General features: G+C 39.5%; 1 protein-coding gene and 1 pseudogene across 6 annotated transcripts in view; both read left to right on the top strand.

Moving 5' to 3' along the window:
- Positions 1-20,469, top strand: part of GIGYF2 (GRB10 interacting GYF protein 2) — a 109,718-nt gene that overhangs the window by 12,254 nt on the left and 76,995 nt on the right. For 4 of the 6 annotated variants that reach the window (XM_036022695.1, XM_028511013.2, XM_028511012.2 and 1 more), the window contains 3 exons: positions 5,902-5,984; positions 8,374-8,503; positions 9,688-9,783. In XM_036022695.1, the coding sequence (XP_035878588.1) occupies positions 5,944-5,984; positions 8,374-8,503; positions 9,688-9,783 (267 nt within the window). In that variant the 5' untranslated portion in view covers positions 5,902-5,943. Of the gene's footprint in view, positions 1-5,901; positions 5,985-8,373; positions 8,504-9,687; positions 9,784-20,469 lie in introns of those variants that run through there. The other 2 variants (XM_036022696.1, XM_036022697.1) reach the window with 2 other exon arrangements.
- On the top strand, positions 14,167-18,817 carry LOC114495651 (annotated as a pseudogene).

Below are 20,469 nucleotides of genomic sequence, written 5' to 3'. Positions count from 1 at the left end.
GGACACGGCCAGTGTCGGGCTGTCAGCCACCATGCTGGAGTCCTATGCTGTCATGGCTTCTTGCTGTGTTCAGACAGGACTCACCACATGGATCTGCAGCTCCTGCGTGTTTGGTAACGACTGCATGAGCCCAGAAGTCAATCAGGTTCCTCGACCCTCTTGTGAAAAACAAAACAAAACAAAACAAAACCAAAAAACAAAAAAATGGGTAGGTTTTGGAGCCGAGAGGCCAGGGTCTCCCTTTCCTTTGTTTCAAACCCAAGAATGAGAAAGAGCGAGGTTGATGTCTTCCCCCTCTTCTCTCTCGAGCACACGCTCATGTGCGCACAGTGACAGGTGAGGTCCCAAAGAGGAGCTGAGGAAGCCAGGAAAGGAGAAGAACATGTACAGAAAAAGAAAAATATTTATGGTAGTACTCAGAGATAAAGTAACTGTTAGTGAGGGCTAATATAGCTCATAGTTTTTAAGAAGTTGACAGAAGGCCAGATTTTGCCACATTCATTGTCAAGTACAGGATGCAGTTTATTGAAGAAGACCAGTTTCCTGGTGTCAATTACCAAAGGAGTGTATTACTTGAATTCACTCAAGGAATTCTGAATAATGGACAGTCCTGAAACGGTGGTTATGTAGAGAGAGATTCTCTGAGCTGTTTTTAAGTTGACTCTCTTTAAACTCTGAGGGTGGACCTTTTAGGTCTCTGTCCCTAAATTGGAGCAGCCAGAGGAGAAGACTTGGTCAGAGGAGGGAGGTGAGCACCTTATCATCTGCCCCATCGCCTGCTCTCTGGCGGTTGCTCTCGGCGTGAGGAAGATGTGCCGATGGGGCTGGGTCCGTGCTAGTGGGACGTTGTGCTCACAGCGCCTCGGAGGCACTGCCTGCCGGCACGTCCACCTGATGACCTTTGCCGACTCCTTCCTCAGGCTCGAGTGCTCCTCTGCTTCCGAGCTGCTAGACTAGGGCTGGCTCTCCCAGAATTCTTGAGGCCTGCTAATTCCACTGTGCCACGTGTCACTATCATCTGTCGGGAACTGAATGAAGGTCCATCTGTTCATTCATCTTTTTTGTAGTCCCATTTTCATACCACCCCAAGTTTCTGCTTTTGACTCAGTCTCAGGTTCATTCCTTTCCAAGACCTTTCTACTGAGGACTCTGAAATGTCACTTTTGTGCTCAGTCTTTCCCTGCGTGAAACTGGTCACAGCGTTTTCTGGCATTGTTAAGGTAGCTGCAGGCATCTTGCCCTGACAGTTTTGCCTCCTCATTGGCTCTCTGAGTCTCCCAGCACATTTCCTGCCCAGGGGCGGTAGCCGTGTCAGCAGGCAGGGCCAGGGTCTTCCTCCTCTCCCATACACATGCCTGCCCTGTGCCTTTACTGGGTGACCACTTGGCCTGCTTGCTGCTGTTACCGTTGTATAATTACTGACACCCTTTCATGCTAACATTTTCTGGGTTAGCCCATAGGTTATATGTAGTCACCCTAGCCATTGTCCCTCCATTTTTGTGTGGAGTCTCTTTTTCTCTGGGGTTCATGCTGACAATAGTCATCTGTTCTTTCCATTATCATCAGACACACACCCTGTGGGCTCACCGTTTGATTCGTTGTCTTTTCTACTCTCTTTGTCATTATCCTGAGGTGACTTCAGAGTCCTTCCAGGTTCCCGGTTCCTTGCCTTACTTCCATCTTTAATTCTAGTGCTTTCATTTTTGTCCCTACTACATCAACTTTTTGGTACTATCAACTTTTCACATTTGTAAATTCTCCTGTTTTTATTTTGTAAATTAAGAAAAAAACCCCAACCTATTAGTGATTTTAGAGGGCGGGGGAGAGGAAGAAAGAGAGAAACATCAATGTGCAGTTGCTGGGGGTCATGGCCTGCAACCCAGGCATGTGCCGTGACTGGGGATCGAACCTGTGATGCCTGGTTCGCAGCCCACGCTCAATCCACTGAGCTACACCAGCCAGGGCAAAACTGGTGAATTCTTAATAATCAGCTCTGGAGATTAGTTAATAGAGATGTACCATCAAATTGGAATTCCCCTCAGGCTCCTATCACCCCCCCCCCCCCCCCCAAAAAAAAAAACCTACAAAATAAGTTCGGAGGGATCCTGAGTCACTTGGATCTACTTTCCTCTTGTTACAAGTAGACGGGAATCCAGTCTTTTTTTTTTTCTCGTTCTCTGAAACCCCATTCGTACTGCCTTCTCAGAGACTTCATGTCCATCATATTTTTGCTAAATTGTTTCTTCACTTTTTGATTCTACTAGTACTTTTCTATTAAGATACTTTTATCTCAAATTTAAAAAAGTGGAAAATTTCTTTCCCCTGGCTTTCATCTCGTCACCGTTTCACAGCTAGGGTTCTGTAAAGAGTTGACTGCATTTGTGGTCTCCTCTTTCTCCCGTTCCAGCCACTTCTCATTCCCCGAGATCGTGCTCTGTCCCCCGCCCGCATTCTGTACTGCGTTCAGCCAGTCACCGGGGGTTTCATTGTGGAAGCCGGTGAAGACTTTCCAGTCTTTCTCTCTTTTGACTTAAATATCTGAGACTTGTGGATTTTTCCATTAAAAAATTGTGCCAGAACTATCTTTGTTGTATACACAAATTAGAAACTTACTAGGAAAGAATTACCCATAATTCCACCACTCAGGTAAAAATACTGACTTGTCCTTCTTGATTTCTGCTTTGGGAGAGTTTCAGTCAAGTTTTGGTTGCAGTTATAGAGATTTACTTAAAAATTTCTGTCTCCCCATCACTATTCTACACTGGAGTTCAAGTTTTGTATTATAGTCTTTTAGATGTCTTTTCAGGCACCTCATATTTTTGTCCAAAACTATTGTGTCTTTTCTCTCAAAATTGTTTCTTTACTATTTTATCCTTCCTTTTGAGCTTTATATATAAATTTAAAAGGTACCTAATCTAAATTTTGAATTCTGTAGATTCCTTTTTTTTTTTTTTTAAGATTTTATTTATTTTTAGAGAGGGAGAAAGGGAGGGAAAGAAACATCAGTGTGTGGTTGTTTCTGGCATGCTCCCTACTGGGGACCTGGCCTGCAGCCTAGGCATGTGCCCTGACTGGGAATTGAACCAGTGACTTTTTGGTTCACAGGCCTCTGCTCAGTCCACTGAGCTATACCAGCAAGGGCCTGTAGATTTCATTTTATTTCTGCATCCTTTGTTCGTATTTTCTTTCCAGACAGAGCAGTGCTTTTTCTAGTTTGGGAAATATGGTATGGAGTAGGTATATTTGAATGGATCTTTGGTTTTGTACAGACCATTGTAAGGGAAAGAGGGAGGGCGTTCTGGGGAAAGGGCAGGGCATGAGCAGAACCACAGAAGAAGGGGAATGCAGTAGAGAGTAAAAAGCTCTCCTCAAGTTTCGAGTTTGGACATGAAACAGTAAGAGATTAGTTGAGGAGGTGTGAGTTGTCAGATTGGAGGGAACCTGAAATACCAGGAGTTCTGGGGATACACAGTAGGTTTGACTGAGTGTTTTAAAGAGGGGCAGGCATGACCAGAGCAGTGCTTTAGGAAGATTGATCTTTTTGGATGTGAATAGTTAGAGGCTGAGTCAGGGAAGCCAAGTAGAAATTTTATTTTAATAATGCAGACCTGGGTTTACAAAGGTTTGACTATAATGAAAGAATGCAGGAGGAATCTTGAAGGAGGAATTGACCATATTTGAGACAAGATGATTGGATGTGAGGGAGAGAGAAGTAGAAGGAGTTTCAGAGAATTCTGCGCTTGTGAGCCTGACTGAATGGTGACCAGTGAAAACAGTGGTGCCTTGATTAGTTGTTGATGAGATAGCTGTCCGGGGGGTCAGACCTTTGCCCACGCCACACAGGCCATGGGGAAAAGCATCAAATCTGTAATTTACAGTAGCAGTGAGGCGCCTCCCCAGGGGTGGAGACAATTCAGAAATTTGTGGGATATTCGTTGTTGTTACAACAACACCCCCACTCCCTGTAGGCCACCTGTTCCTCTCCCATGATTTAGTAGGCAGAGCTCTGCCTCAAGTGTTAGTTGAGAAATAACAAAAGGTTAGAAAAGAAGAGAAACTTTTGGGGAATGGTGACTATATAGGAAAGAAATGAAGATAGGGAAAAAGTTATATTGTGCTGGTTTTGAAGGATAAAGGAGGAAATGGTTTCAAGAAAACGCAGTCTGGAGAGGCGGAAGAGCATGGTGGGAACACAGCATCCAGAGTCTGGGTCAGATACCCAGTGCTGTAAAAATCCAGAGCTGTTTTCTAGTGGTCACAAGTCTCCTGGGGGTTTGAATTGACAACATTTAGCTTGAGGCCTGTGCTAATACTAATACCTCATTGCATCCTCAGAATGGACAGTTGAGAAAAAGGGCCCAGTTTCCACTCTACTTTGTAATTCAGAGGTGTCGTGTAAGAAAATCCCTCCAGTACGTACAAATACATTAGAACTGGGCTCATTTAAATTGGTTTAGAAAGAGCAGTCTGGGGTGGGGAATTGGGAATTACTGGTTATAGTACTTCTAACATTTAAATTAGATTTCAGCAGTCACAATTCTTATATTTCCTGCTATAATTCATAAAGGAGAATGAGCAGAACACCACTCAGTAATGCAGGCCTCTTTAGTTGTCAATTAAATTGTTTGGATTATTATTCTTAGGTTTTTAAGAGTTCAAGAGAAATATTTACATGTTATGAAAACCATGTTGTAAATGGTAGTTAGGTCCCTAGATCAAGGCATTAAACTTTTGAACTTTGAGTGTTGGCTCAGTATGGCAGTTTGGCATTACCTGAAGGTCTGTGGGTAGAATGATAAGGAGCACTGGAACAGGATCCCCCCCTTAAGTGCTGAGAGCTCTTAAGATCTGTTCTTAGCAACTTTCAAATATATAATGCAGTATTATTAGCTATAATCACCATGTTGTACATTATGTCCCAGAATTTGTTACTTTTTGTTTTTTAAAGGTTTTATTTATTTGTTTGTTTATTTTTTAATTCATTTTAGAGAGGGGAAGGGAGGGAGAAAGAAGGGGAGAGAAATATCAGTGTGTGAGAGGTACATGGATCAGGTGTATCTCACATACCCCCAACCGGGGACCTGGTCCACAACCCAAGCTTGTGCCCTGACTGGAAATTGAACTGGTGACCCTTTGGTTCGCAGGTTGTGTGCAGTCCACTGAGCCACACTAGCCAGGGCTGTTCATCTTATAACTGGAAGTTTATGTCCTTTGGCCAACATCTCTCCATTTCCCCCACCTCCAAGCCCTTGGTAACCACTACACTCTGCTTACTGAGTTTGGCTGTTTGGATTCCACATGTAAGGAATGTCGTACAGTATTTGTATTAGCCTGTCTGACTTATTTCATTTTAAGCTCTGATATCTTAAAATTGTTTTTGAAAGGCTACCCCTGAAATTTACTAGCTTATGATTTTAACTTGATGGTTCAAGATAATATTTTAAAGAATCACTAGAGTGTAAAGTGCTAAGCAGAAAGTGGAGAGAGTTGTGGTGGAAGCTGTGAGACAGGCAGTGGGGTCCTTATTTTAAGAATCTCTGATATACCTCATAGTGATGGGAGAACCATTGCAAGAGAGTAATATAAATTAAAGGGGAAATCTTCTACCCTTCATTCTCTCCCCATTGCTCTAAGGCAAAAGAAGAAAATCTTTAGTTTAGTTCCCACTGCCCTGCATGATCTATTCTCACTAGCTTCATCTAATACTATGCCTCCTTTCTTTAGATAAATGTGAAAAGATGGTGCATTGGGATGTAAGGATGGACTTACTCATTTTACTTTGCCTGCTGGACTCTGGCTGAGAGGGACATAAACAAAACATACTCCCTAGCTATACATTGTGGGCTGGAATTATGCATTTAATGTTGATTAACTGTATGGAGATATTTTTCTCTTTAACAGGTTTCTCCAACACATAAAAATCTTGTAAACATACGGAAAAGAATGGCAGCTGAAACGCAGACATTGAACTTTGGGCCTGAATGGTGAGTTTTCAAAATCTCATCTCTTTTGATGTTGGATGACTGGTATAGTAGTAAGGTATTTTTATGGGTGTTGGATGGGTTGCTTTGTGTGCCTAGTTGAAAACAATATAGCTAGTATAGGAATAAAATTACATGTGGTTAATGACTGTATTTATACTTTATTTTAAAAAGTTTCTTGGTCTGCTTATGTTACTGTAATGGAATTAAAACTCCTCACAGTTCCAATACCCAGTCAAATTATGTACTTTTTGTTTGAGCCTTTGTCTGGGTGCACTTGCAGTTTTATATAGTCGAAACATTTATACATTTTCTGCTATAATGTTTTGTGAGTGCTGCTCAAAGACTCAATTGAAAAGTAGTTTTTATTGAGTTATTTGAATTTTATCTTATTGATGGGCTAGGCAGGTGATCTAGAATTGTATTGACTGTTAATAGTAGCCCATTTAGGATTGGGTTAGCATTTGCCATAATAATAACCGACCTTCGAGTCTCTTACAGATATGTTTGGACCTCAAATATGGAATTCTCATGGGATTTTGAGATCTATCATTGTAGTGTGACTTTTATCCAGAAATGTTGATACAAATAATGCTGCACCTGTTTTAGTTCTTGTTTATATTTTAAAAATAATTTTCTTACTACCAAAGCTATATAGGTTTTCCCACTATCTCAAAGTGGAGTGTTCCTAAGAAAACTTTCATTACTTGAAATGGTGTAAAGTGGTGAAACGGTGTAAAGACGCAGTTACCTTAGGGACACCTGTTGCTAATGGATGCACGGAGTGAACGGAAATAAAGCCTAGATGCTCACAGACACAGTTCGGAGCCCTGGTGGCTGCTGCCGAGATGCCGAGTGTAGTTCCTGGGGAGGGAGCTCGGGGCCCGTCTCGCTGCTTGGTATTAACTGCTCATGGCCAGACAAATGCTGAATGCTGTTTTCCTTTATGCCTTTCTTCATAAAAGTGAAAATCCTCTTCAGATTTTTTTTTAGTTAGTGAGAACAGGTACTAATGTAGGTCTTTAGTAAAAGTGAAGTGGCGTAAAGCGAACTTTTTGAAAAGTGGGGAATATCTGTATATATGTTTCTGGAAAAATTAGAAATTACAAGGAAGCCAGAAGATACAATCACCATAATTTCACCATCCTTGATAACCACTATTAATAGGTTGGTGTATCTTTCCAGGTGGTTTTATGTATGCTTGTGTATATGTACATTTATTTTCATAAAAAGTGGGATCATACTGTACATTCAATTTTGTAACCTGCTTTTTAAAAAAGTGGCCACATCAGAAATATCTTCATCAATATTTCCTATTACCATAAATGGTGCCATTGTATGGATGTAGCATTTATTTAGCCTTGGCTGGTGTGGCTCAGTGGATTGAGTGCCAGCCTCTGAACCGAAAGTTTGCCAGTTCGATTCGCAGTCCGGGCACATGTCTGGGTCGTGGGCCAGGTCCCCAGTGGGGGTGTGTGAGAGGCAACCACACACATCAGTGTGTGGTTGCCTCCCTTTCCCTCTCTAAAAATAAATAAGTAAAATCTTGTCCTGAATTTTGTATTTGTCAGTTCATTTTGTTTATATGCTTTTGCTATGCTTTATATGTGTTCTTAAACAGTATAAACCTATTTGCAAGTTTATACGAATTACATAACAGTATCTTTATAAGCTTCTGTATTTTGCCTTTTCTTTTGTGTAGCATACTTTGTTACATATTTTATTAAATATTAATATTAGTATATCATTCTTTGAAGTAACTGTTCTAATTGATAATCCTGCCTATACTACACAAGAACTGTTTTTACATCCCTTCCAACAACTGGTATTATCAGATTTATTCATTTTTATTAATCTAATGGGATAGATTAATTAATGGGTGAAGTGAGACCTCCCTTTGGTTTTAATCATATGTTACTTTTATAATTTGGAGAAAATTGTCCTTTCCTCACTTGCGAAGCTTCTGAAGGACGTGCCGTGATACCTTTTAGGTTGAGGAATTGCCATGTGGTTGTCTAGTTATGTCTCAATGAACTGCTCTCTTAGTGAGCTGTGGCAGCAGGCTTTATTAAAGCTAAAATCTTGGATACCTTGAAATAATGGGATTTCACCATAGAATTTATGATTTAACAAAGCAGGATAGCGGATGCAAAAACACTTGTTATATTCTTTATACCTTTCTGTTTGATCAAAATAGCCCATTAAAAACACAGCTGGAAGGGTTTCATTGCCCTTGGTTACACCAAAAAAAAAAAATGAAATGAAGGGATTTCTTTCTGTTTTTTTTTAAAGAGCTAAAATGAGAAATTGTACAATATATTATATAAAAATAAAAAGCTTATAGTGCCAGCATGTTTGACACTTTATGTCTTCTGTGTCTCTTATTCTCTAGGCTCCGAGCTCTGTCCAGCGGTGGGAGTATTACGTCCCCTCCTCTTTCTCCAGCATTGCCGAAATATAAATTAGCAGACTATCGTTATGGCAGAGAAGAAATGTTAGCACTTTTCCTTAAAGACAACAAGGTAAGAAAGTAGGAAGTAATTCAGAATTGTTCTGAGCGAGTTGCTAGTGTATGTATGGCCATACACTAATACACAAGATACCCGTGGTTTTCCTCTCTCCTTACATTTTGAAGTTGTGCTTTGAGATCTGCAGTAGTTCACAGAGGCATTTCTAAGTGGGATGCACTCTTTTTCTGTTTTTAAAGAGAAGGCCTAAAATTTCATTATAGGAGTAGAAAGCTTCATGGAAACAGGAAGAACAGCCAGCACTACTTAATGCTTTGTCTAAATAGTTTTCTCTTAACCCACCTTTCATGTCTGTTTCTATTCCATTTTGATGGCTGAGAAAGGAAGACTTTTTTTTTTTTTAAATCTTCACCCAAGGACATACCCATTGATTTTAGAGAGAGGGGAAGAGAGGGAAAGAGAAAGATCAATGTGAGAGAGAAACATTGACCGGTTGCCTCTTGCTTGCCCCGCAACTGGGGATCGAACCCACAACCTAGGCATGTGCTCTAACCTGGATTGGACCTGTGACACTTTAGTGCACTGGGCAGTGCTCTAACTAGTTGAGCCACACTGGCTAGGGCCTCCCTTCTTTTCGTTGCACCTCTTAGTCCTTTTCCCAATTAGATGCTAGGAGGGAGAAGAAGAATTATTTCTCTTTCTCTTTCCCCTTTTATGCTGAATAGTGGAGAGAAAATCTTTAAATGTCATGTCACATTTGTGTTGCTTATAAATGATCAAAACTCAAGCAGTATAAAGTATAGTGTTCCTATCTGACTAGTGAGAAATAATACTTTCTATTTCAAAAGTATGCTTTGTTTTTAATTTTACTAATGTGTTGAATCTCAGATTTTAATGATGGTTGCTAAGGTTACAGTTGCTTGTAAAACTTTCCTTACCACCTTGTGCTTTGAGTTAAATGGGGAGGTTTTTACATTTACTGTGCATTCCGGAATACCAGAGTTAGTGCTGTATCAAATCTGACAATGGTGTCTGATGGGATGATGGGTGGGAGGTGACTAGGGTTTTTAACATTCATCCCTTAGAATTCCTAAGTATCACCAAAGTTAATTGTGGTTGCATAAGCTTTTTATCCATATTTATAATGATAGCATAAACAGGAGAGTTTTTTCTTGTTTTATCTTCTTGAATTTGAGGGATAGCATTAATCTTATATGGTCATGTGTTTGGTCTAACAGATACCTTCAGATCTTCTGGATAAAGAATTTCTGCCTATCCTACAGGAGGAGCCCCTGCCGCCGTTGGCTCTTGTACCATTTACAGAAGAAGAACAGGTTTGTGCCTAGCTTTGAACCTCAGTTCAAATCCTTGTTCCTTCCCAGTGAGGCATGAAAATACGAGGTCACTGCTTAGGCCCTATAGAGTCTTCTTCGTCCCCACATGTCTGTTTCCTTCTGACTGTTTTCTTGGAATGTGGGTGTTTGTCCTAGTCGACTAGGTTCTGCTTAGATCTGAATCTAAGTATTCAGATCTAAGTGAGTGTTATGTAGAGAAGGGAAATGGCTCTAGATCTTTAAGGACTGTGGGAACCATCCTTTAGAACTTATTCGAGTAGAGAGAAAGTGTTATTTTCCGGGGAGAAGGGGTCCTGCTTTTCAGAAAAATACAGTTTTTCAGAAGTAATTGGCATCCTGAATTTTCACCAGTGTATTCAACCGTTAAAGGAAGATGTAGATCTTCAGCTTAAAATGTGCTTAAAAATACTCCTCTGTCACCAGTTTTTTAAATGATATTGTGAGAAAATTAGATGTTTGGACTGGAAAGTGACAGATTTTGTGTTGTCCTATTATGGTATACTATGTCTAAAGATATATAAAAGAATTTCTGATTTCAGGGACCTTATGGTGATTGTAGTAAAGTGGAGAAGTAAGAGCTTTGTTGGAATGCTGAAATGCCACCTTAATGAAGAATCATTACTTTTAAAAGAAAAAGCTCTGTTGAAACATAATTTACATGCTATAAAGTGTACCCTTTAAGGTATACGATTCAGTGGTTTTTAGTGTATTCACAGAGTTGTATAACCAGCACAACTATCTAATTCTAGAACATTTTCATAATTACTTTTGTGACAATCCTGAATATTTCCTCTAAACTCTTGCCATATTTTGCATGAGGAAGTTGCTCTGTTGTGAAAGAAAAGCCTATTAAAAGAACGCTATTCCAACTGTGTTAAGTTCTAAGAAAGATACGATAGTCATCTTTGGCGGTTTTCAGTTTCATACTTTCATAAGCAATTTTTTGTTTCTGGTTTCTTCTGAATTGGTCTAGTTCTGTGTTTATTCATGAAACCCAGTGTTGTCGTTTAGGGTCATCAGCAGGTATTTTCATTGACCAGATGGTATTTATTGCTGTGAAGAGTACACAGGAAAGAAAGGGTCCTGGGAAGCATTGCTGAAACGTTCTTTTTAAAAAAATCGACATTTGTCTCTACAGGGTGGGGCAAAAGTAGGTTTACAGTTGAGAGTCCTCGAAACACAGAGTTTATTCTTTTTTTTTTTAAAGATTTTATTTATTTATTTTTAGAGAGGGAAGGGAGGGAGGGAGGGAGGGAGAGAGAGAAAGAGAGAGAGACATCAATGTGCGGTTGCTGGGGGTTATGGCCTGCAACCCAGGAATGTACCCTGGCTGGGAATCGAACCTGGGACACTTTGGTTCCCAGTCCGCGCTCAATCCACTGAGCTACGCCAGCCAGGGCTATTCTTTTAATGTTTATTTATTAATTATTATTTCCCATACAAACAACTATAAGTCTGCTTTTGCCCCCACCTGTATTTTGGGTTTTATTTTTAATTTTTTAAAAGATTTTATTTTTTAGAGAGAGGGGAAGGGAAGGAGAAAGGGAGCAAAACATCCATGTGGGAGAGAAATATCTATCCGTCACCTCTTGCACATGCCCCCAGCCAGGAACCTGGCCCACAACCCAGGCATGTGCCCTGACCTGGAATCAAACCTGTGACCCTTAGGTTTATGGGACAATACCTAACCCACTGAGCCATACCAGTCAGGGCAGTTTTTATTTTTCTCAAAAATATTTTTATTATGAAGTATTTCAAATAGATAAGTGTAGAGCATATTATTACAAATATCAGTATGTTATAATTAATTTATATCAAATCTTAAAATTATGACATATTTGTGCCTTTTATTTTAAGAAATAAGATTTCTTGTATAGTTGAGATTGCCTGAGGTATAACTGTCCCTTCCTTTCCAGAGATTACTATGAGTTGGGTTACTTTTCTCATTCATTTAAATACTTCATTACGTATTTGCATATCCATATACCACTATAGTTTCATTTTGTAGGGTTATAAATTTTACACTTGATCTTAGACAAAAGGCCAGGAAGCGATAGGGTTATAAATTTTATGTTGAAGATAGAACACTGTAGTTTTTATTCTTCAGCTTTTTTCCTTTCAGTAATGATTTTTAGATTTATCTGTGTTGATACACATGTTGCTAGTTCATTCACCTCTGCTGTATAGTATTTCATATGTGAGACAATCCATAGTTTTTAACGTCTCCTCTGGTTGAATATTTAAGTTGTTTTGAATTTTTGCTCTTATAAATTATGTTGCCATACGTGTTCTTAAAAACGAAATCTCTGGGTTTTGGCTCTTTGCATTTTTTAAAACTTCATTGCTATTGCCACGTTACTTTATAGTTGTTTAAGCCAGTTCACATTCTTGCCAGCAGTGCAGGAGACATTTTATTTTTATGCAGCCCTTCAGTTCTTGGTTTTTAAATTTTGGCCAAAATGATGGCTGTGACAGTTGTTTTTAATTTGTATTTTACTAGTTACTAGTGAGGCTGAGCATCTTTTATTGTGCCTATGGGCCCTTAGGATCTTTGATTATCTGTGTCCTTTGCCCACTGTTCTATTGGATTGTTTTCTTACTGATTTTGTGATTTCTTTATATTCTTAAAACCCAATAAAATACTTACTTTTATTATAAAATTACTTATATTCATTGTAGAAAATATAGAAAGATATAAAGAAAATCTCATAAACTTACCGTGTAGAGATAATTATTTGTTAACATTTAGTATGTCTTATTACAGTTATCTTTGTATATCTTTAGTTGTCAAAGTATACCAATGCAGTCAGAATCCAACTGCATAGTTTTAGAATTATACATCATGACCAAGTAGGATTTATCTCCCAAATGAAAGGGTGTCGCAACATAAGAAAATCAGTGTAAGACATTACATTAATAGAACAAAGAGAAAAAACCCACTTGATCATCTCAATTGACGCAGAAAAAGCATTTGACAAAATTCAACACCCTTGCACAGTAAAACACTCAGTTATCTAGGAATAGAAGGGAACTTCATCAATATGATTAAGGGTATTTATGAAAAACCTATAGCTAACATCATACAGTTATGTATCAATTAATTAGGAGGGCATGTTTGGGAAGTGCATCGTCAGGTGATTTTGTTGTGGGAACATCATAGCGTGCACCTGACTTAACCTAGGTGGTGCACCTACTGCACACGTGGGCCGTGTGGTACAGCCTGTTGCTCCTGAGGCAGGCAGGCCGGCGCAGCACGGTGCTGTACTGAGTACTGCAGGCGGTTCCCACACGATGGTGTTTGTGTACCTAAACATGGAGAAGTTACAGTAAAAACCCATAAACCAGCAGCGTAGTAATTATTACTGTTATCAAGTATTAGTATAGTATGTAATTGTATGTGCTGTACTTTTATATGACTAGCAACTCAGTAAGTTTGTTCACACCATTATTAATACAAAAATGTGAGTAATGCTTTGCACCACAGCATTCCAACTGCTAGGACTTCACTAGGTGATAGGGATTTTTCAGCTCTATCATAATCTTACGGTACCAAGTATATGCTTTCTGTTTTTGACTGAAATGTGGTTGTGTGGTCCATGACTATACTTGTTGCTGAAAGACTGAAAGCTTTCCCCTTAAGATTGGAAATAAGATATGGGGTCCCACTTTACTGCAGATATCCAACATTATGTGGAAGTTCTACCCAGAGCAGTTTGGTGAGAAAAAGAGATAAGAATCATTCGAATTGGAAGAGAAGAAGTGAAACTCTCTATTTGCAGATGACACTCTACTACATATAGAAAATCCTAAAGAATCCACAAGAAAACTATTAGTACTAATAAATGCATTCAGTACAGTTGTAGAGTACAGGATCAACACACAGAAATCAGCTGTATTCCTGTGCACGAGCAGTGGACAATTTGCAGAGGAGATTATCATCAGAAACAATAAATACTTAGGAATAGATTTAACCAAGGAGGTGTAAGACTTTTATACTTAAGAACCACAAACCGCTATAGAAAGGAACTAAACAAGACCTAAATAAATGGAAAGGTACCAGTATTTGTTGAACCTTCTAAGGTTTAATATTATTAATCTGTTGATTGCCAGTGCAGTCCCCATCAGAATCCCAATGGCTTTTTGGGTAGAAATTGGAAAGCTGATTCTAAAATGCAGGTGGAATTGCAAGGGACCTGAAATAGTCAAAAACAATTTTGAAAAGAACGAAGTGGGAGGACACAGACTTTCTGATTTCAGAACTCACTACAAACTACAGTAATCAAAACTATGGTGTAAGGATAGGCATAGAGGTCAGCAGAATATTAGTGAAAGTCCAGAAAGAAAACCCAGTTGCTGCATACTGCTGACTTGCTTTTAAGAAGCTTTGTGTTAAGGTTAGTACTTTCGTTTCATTGCTGCCATAACTATAGTATTTTACCATTACTTTTTGCCATGTTCAGTATTTTTGTTCTTGAAATTTATTTTCTGACTAAGTGAAAGTCACATGGTTTAAAAATGAACGTTTACAGTATTGTGTGTAATAGTCTGTTTTGTTCCTCAGCCACCTGTCTCCCTTCCCCAAAGGCAGGCAGTGTTAGCAGTTTCTTGTGTATTTTTCTAAGAAAATATTATATATTTCCCCCCTTTTGTACAAGTGATGGTGTACACGAAGCACCCTCTTACACTTCCAACTTTGAGTATTTCTATTGTAAAGATTTTCTGTACATTTGGAAAAAAAATTTCTATTAGTTTATATTTCTCCAATGCAGTGCAAAGTTATGTTTGTATTTATAGTTCTTTTATTTATTTACTTTTTTGCTCTATGCCAATTTTTCTTTCAGATATTAATCTTTTTCTTGTTGATTTATACTGTTTACATGAGCCAACCCTAACTTGTTTCCTACATTTTTAAATGGCACTTAGTTGTATGATTTATTTTTAAATACAGAAGCTAATTTTTTATAGTGTAGTATGCCAGTTTTAATCTTTTGTGATTATTCTTCCAAAATTTTTAGCTGTTCATACATATATTTAATAATTTCTTTGTATTTTTTTCTTACATGATTTCCTAGATTTCTTAGAGACTAAATGGGCCAGAAAAGCTTTTTAATAAGTAGGGAGACTCGTTGAACGCGGGTGCAACTCTTTGTATCCTGGTCTTCGCCAGCCGTGCATACGCTCAAGCAACAGTGTCTCAGGAACTTGCAGTTGGCATTGATCTTGACAGTACCTCCTCTTGTGTGAGTGTCTTCCAGCATGGAAAAGTGGAATTAATTGCCAGTGATCAGAGAAACTGAACCATCCCAAGTTATGTTGCCTTTACTGTTGCTGACAGATTGATTGCTGATGCTGCAAAGAATCAAATTGCAGTGAAGCCTACCGACATGGTGTTTGATGTCAAAAACTTGACTGGACATAGTTTTGATGATGCTATTGTCTAATAAGATATGAAGCATTGGCCCCTCGTGGTGGCAAATGATGGTGGCAGACCCAAGGTCCAAGTAGAATACAGGTGAGAGAGGAAAAGTTATCCAGAAGAAGAAGTGTCATTTCATGGTTTTCACATAGATGAAGGAAATTGCAGGAGCCCACCTTGGGAAGATTGTTACAGGTGCTGTTGTCACGGCACCTGCTTGCTTCGATGACTCTCCATAGGCTACCAAAGCTGCTGGGACTGTTGCTAGTCTCAGTGTACTTCGAATTATCGGTGAGCCAACTGCTGCTGTTACTGGCTTATATCTTAGACAAAAAGGCAGGAGCTGAAAGAAATGTGCTGATATTTGACTTGGATGGTGGCACTGTTGATGTGTCACTTCTCACAATTGAGGATGGAATCTCTGAGGTCAAGTCTACAGCTGGGGCCACTCACTTAGGTGGACAAAATTTTGAAAACCGAACGGTCAACCATTTTATTGCAGAATTCAAACAAGCATAAGAAGGACATCAGTGAGACTAAGATGGCTGTTCGTCACCTATGTACTGCTTACAGATGTGCTAAGAGCACTCTCTTTTGCACCCAGGCCAGTGTTGAGATTGATTTGCTCAGTGAAGGAATCAACTTTTATACCTCTCAACCTGTGCCTGCTTTGAAGAATTAAATACTGACCTTTTTTTGTGGCACCTTGGACCCTGTAGAGAAAGCCATTTGGGATGCCAAGCTCTACAAGTCCCAGGTCAGTGACACTGTCCTGGTGGGTGGTTTACTCATATCTCCAAGATTCAGAAACTCCTGCAGGACTTCTTCAGTGGAGGAGTTGAATAAGGTATCAACCCTGATGAGGCTGTTGCCTAGGGCGCAGCTGTCTGAAGACAAAAAACACTCAAGATTTGCTGCTATTAGATGTCAGTCCTCTTTCCCTTGGCATTAACACTGCTGATGGAGTCATGGTTGTCCTCATCAAGTACAATGCTACCATTTCTACCAAGCAGACACAGACCTTCACAGTCTACTCTGACAGCCAGCCTGGTGACTCATCCAGGTTTATGAAGGTGAGCATGCCATGACCAGGGCTCACAACCTGCTCGGTAAGTTTGAACTCATAGGCATACCTCCTGTACCTTGTGGTGTTTCTTCGAATGGAGTTGCTTTTGATATTGATGCCAGTGGCATCCTCAAAGTCTCTGTTGTGGATAAGAGTACAGGAAAAGAGAACAAGATTTTACCATCACTGACAGCAAGGGTCATTCAAGCAAGGAAGATGTTGAGTGCGTGGTCCATGAAGCTGAGAAGTATGGAGCTGAAGATGAGAAACAGCAGGACAAGGTGTCTTCCAAGAATTTACTTGAATCCTATGCTTTCAGTGTGAACCAGCTATTGAAGATGAAAAATTCAAGGCAAGATCAATGATGAGGACAAACAGAAGATTCTTCACAAGTGCGATGAAGTTGACTGGCTTCGTGACCAGATTACAGAGAAGGAAGAATTTGAACATCATCAGAAAGAGCTGGAGGAAGTCTGCACCCCATCATTACCAAGCTCTTCCGAAGTGCAGGAGACCCGCCAGGAGGAAGGCCTGGGAGCTTCCCTGGTGGTGGAGCCCTGCCATCTGGTGGGGTCCCCGGGCCCACCATCCAAGAGGTTGACTGAGCCGACTTTGACCGTAGGTTTAGCATTGTTCCACACAACATATTGAAGGACCCAAGTTGGTAGCAAATTCCATGGCAGTTTTAAAAGCTGAGCTGCTGTGTAGTAAATAACTGGGCATTTTTGGTACCTCAACATAGAACATGTACACAGGGAAAGGAAGTAACAATGCACTTATAAGCAGTGTATTGTCAAGTGGAAAATGTGGTCTTAGATTAAAATTGGCACCACTTCTCTGAGGGGGTGGGGAGCACTTGATACCAAAACATGATCAGTAGAATGAGTAATCAAATCATTTAGAAATTTCTAAGAAATTAGTAATTATTAAGTAGCTACACAAATCATTTGGAAAAATCTAAGATTATTCAACAGATGCTATTAGAAACTGTTGGTTAAGAATTTGAAAAAAGAATGAAGTTAGGTATGCAGTACACCAACACATCAAAACTGGTTCTGGAATGACTAAAGAAGCAAATCTTCATTTTGTTTTTATAAGTGGAAAAGTTACACCTTAGGGTGTGCGGCTCTGGATGCTGTAACAACTGTGCTGCCTATGACGAGGGTGGGGAAGCTCTCAGGCAGTCACAGAAAACCATCGGGTCCATTCAGAGGCATTTGCAGCGCGTCCTTTAGATTCCTGACTCTTAGTTGTGGCCTTTATTATTTCAAAAATATGATAGAGTGGGACATTGATTAAAGCTGGCCAAAGATTAATGAACATTTTGATGTTTGTGCTATGTATGGTCAGGCTCACTTTAGGGGCTATTTAGATCAGGGGTGTCAAGCTCATTGTCACCAGGGGCCACATCAGCCTCGTGGTTGCCTTCAGAGGGCCGAATGTAATTTTAGGGTTGTATGAATGGAACTACTCCAGCGAGACATCGGCGCTGCTGCTGGATAGAAACAAGGTGCCTGACCGGATGGAACAAGGTGGAGGGCCGGATTCAGCCTGCGGGCTTTGCGTTTGCCCCCTGGGATTTAGATCTTTGTAGACCTAGAGTTTTGCTTACTTTTGCACCCATCACCTCTATGAGTGATACTTCTAGCAACCTAACTAGCTTCCTGCTGCCTATCTTAAGTTTCCTACAGTCACCTGAAATAGACATTTTATCTTTAAAATGAAAGTTAATTTTGTGTGCTCTCTCTCTCTCTCTCTCTGTGTATGTATGTATGTATGTATATATGTATAAAATATAACTAGGGACAAAATTGGTGCTCAGAGATCTTCTGGTTTTGCTCCTTTGACGTTTCCCTTGAAATGTATATCTGTTTGGAAAGCATGACTGTACTTTATACTTACAATTTAGTCATTTGTTACCAGATTTTTATATATATATATATATATATATATATATCTTTTTCATTAAAGAAAATTATTTCATGTATGTGTTTTTGACTAGGTAATTACTTCTTGTATCTGGTTTTGAATAGATCATACATGTATATACATACAAATTTCAGAAAGCACACACAGTGAGAGGCAAGCCTGAGAGTCACCCAGACTCTGCCAGTTGTTCTTCCTCAGGAGTAACCACCGTTTCCATTTTCTTGTTCCCTCCCAGGGATATTTGGTACATCTGTAACTATTTGTACAGTTGACCAGTGCGAGGGTTAGGGGTGCTAACCCCCTGTGCAGTCGAAAATCCATGTATAAGTTTTTGACTCTCCAAAAACTTAACTACTAATGGCCTGCTGTTGATCAGAAGCCTTACCGATAGTCTACACAGTTGGTTAACACATATTTTGTATATATGTGATATACTGTATTCTTAAAATAAAGAGAGCTTGAGGAAAAATGTTATTAAAATCATGATGAAGAAAAACTACATTTCCTACATTTATTGAAAAAAATCCACCTATAAGTGAACCTGCGCAATTCAGACTGTGTTGTTCAGGGGTCATCTGTATATTGGTTCCTTTAAATACGCACACACGCACACACAAATGGTGGCGCGCTCTGCACACTTTCCTATACTTCACTGTTTTCACTTAAGCATCTGTTTAGGAGGTAATGGCAAGTATTTATTTAGCATTTAATAAGTGTCAGAACTGTTCTAAGCATTCGTTTAATGTAAGTGCTCGCAACAGCCCAGGAAGCAGATGACACATGTTACTCGTGTCCACATTACGTGTATAGGCGAGGAAGGTGAGGCACAGAGGCGCTGCGTACAGGAGCCGAAATCCAGTCTCAGGCAGTCTGGCCTCTCCGTGTTCCTGACTATAACTGTGCTTTGTATCTTCATAAGCCAGGTTGACCATATGAAATTGCAGTTTTGTGGGTCAGAAATGTGGTAGCAGTTTCATGTGGTTCATCCTAATAGAGTTGCCTCATGTATTAAAACAACTGCATAGAATTCCATGTGTAGATGACCATGATTTTTCAGTTAGCTTCTATTGACTGATACTGAGCCGGTTTCCATACTTTGCTTTTATAAAAATACAGTACTGCAGTTAAAGATCTTTCTGCTTAATGTTATTTTTCACAAATGTAAGAAGAGCAATTGTTTCAGAGGTTATGGACCTTTAATACACTTTGAGAAATTGCCTTGCAGAGGTTGTAGCAGTTTGCACTTCAGTGGCAGTGTGTGAGGGTGTGTGTAAGCATATGAGAGTTTTCCCTGCACCTTATAGCTGGGTGCATTTGAGCGTCACACATGTGACAGTTAGGTGGCAAGGCGCTCATCTGCATGGGGCCCTGGCGTACATAACGCAGTGAGCCCTGGTCTCTGTTTTTCCAGTTGTAGAACATATTGATTTCGATTTTGAGACTTCATAGTCTTGCTTAATCATGTCCCCAGAGGCATTATTCAATAATTCCACTGGTTTCTCTGTGCTGAAAGGTAAGTTAATGCGTTGTTTCAACTCGTCACATATAGTTTAAAAATAGCTTTTTAAAAATATAGTTTGAAATAACTGTTTTTGGGTTGGGTATCTTCCTCTAATTTTTAGTTATTGGTTACATCTTAAATCTTCAGTTTTAAAGTTACATGACTATGTGATTATATATGTATGAAACTCAAGTAAAAAAAACTTCATTACATTAATAAGTTTCTAAAATTTACCTGAACAATTTATATTGAATACAATTCCGAAAAAGATAGGTAATGAAGCAAGTGATGAAAAGTTATTAAAATAAGAAACTTAATAATGAGAGATGTTTTTTACCAACTACATATTAATTTCTTCAAAAGAGGTACAGACATCACATTTCCATTGATTTTTGAATCAGAACAGCAAATCAGGAGATTTACATCCAAACAATTTGGATGTAAAATATTAGTCGGAAATTTTTTTTCAACCCATTTCTTAAGCTCACTTCTTTCCATTTCCCCAGGAGGATTCCTTGGCTATAGCCATGCTTAAGTTGCATTTTCCTCAGACGCTTGTGCGCAGAGGTCTGTTAGGTTTTAGGTGTATAGGAAGTATGCAGGTGAGGATACATTCCAACATTTTCTGTGTTTAAAACTCCAGTGAGCCCTGGCTGGTGTGGCTCAGTGGATCGGGTGCCAGCCTGGGAACCTAAAGGCTGCTGGTTCGATTCCCAGTCAGGGCACATGCCTGGGTTGTGGGCCAGGTCCTCA

Source organism: Phyllostomus discolor, chromosome 4 (assembly GCF_004126475.2).
Source record: "Phyllostomus discolor isolate MPI-MPIP mPhyDis1 chromosome 4, mPhyDis1.pri.v3, whole genome shotgun sequence".
Classification (NCBI taxonomy): Eukaryota; Metazoa; Chordata; class Mammalia; order Chiroptera; family Phyllostomidae; genus Phyllostomus; species Phyllostomus discolor.
The sequence above is the reverse complement of the archived record's forward strand: the minus strand, read 5'-3'. Positions and strand labels throughout refer to the sequence as shown.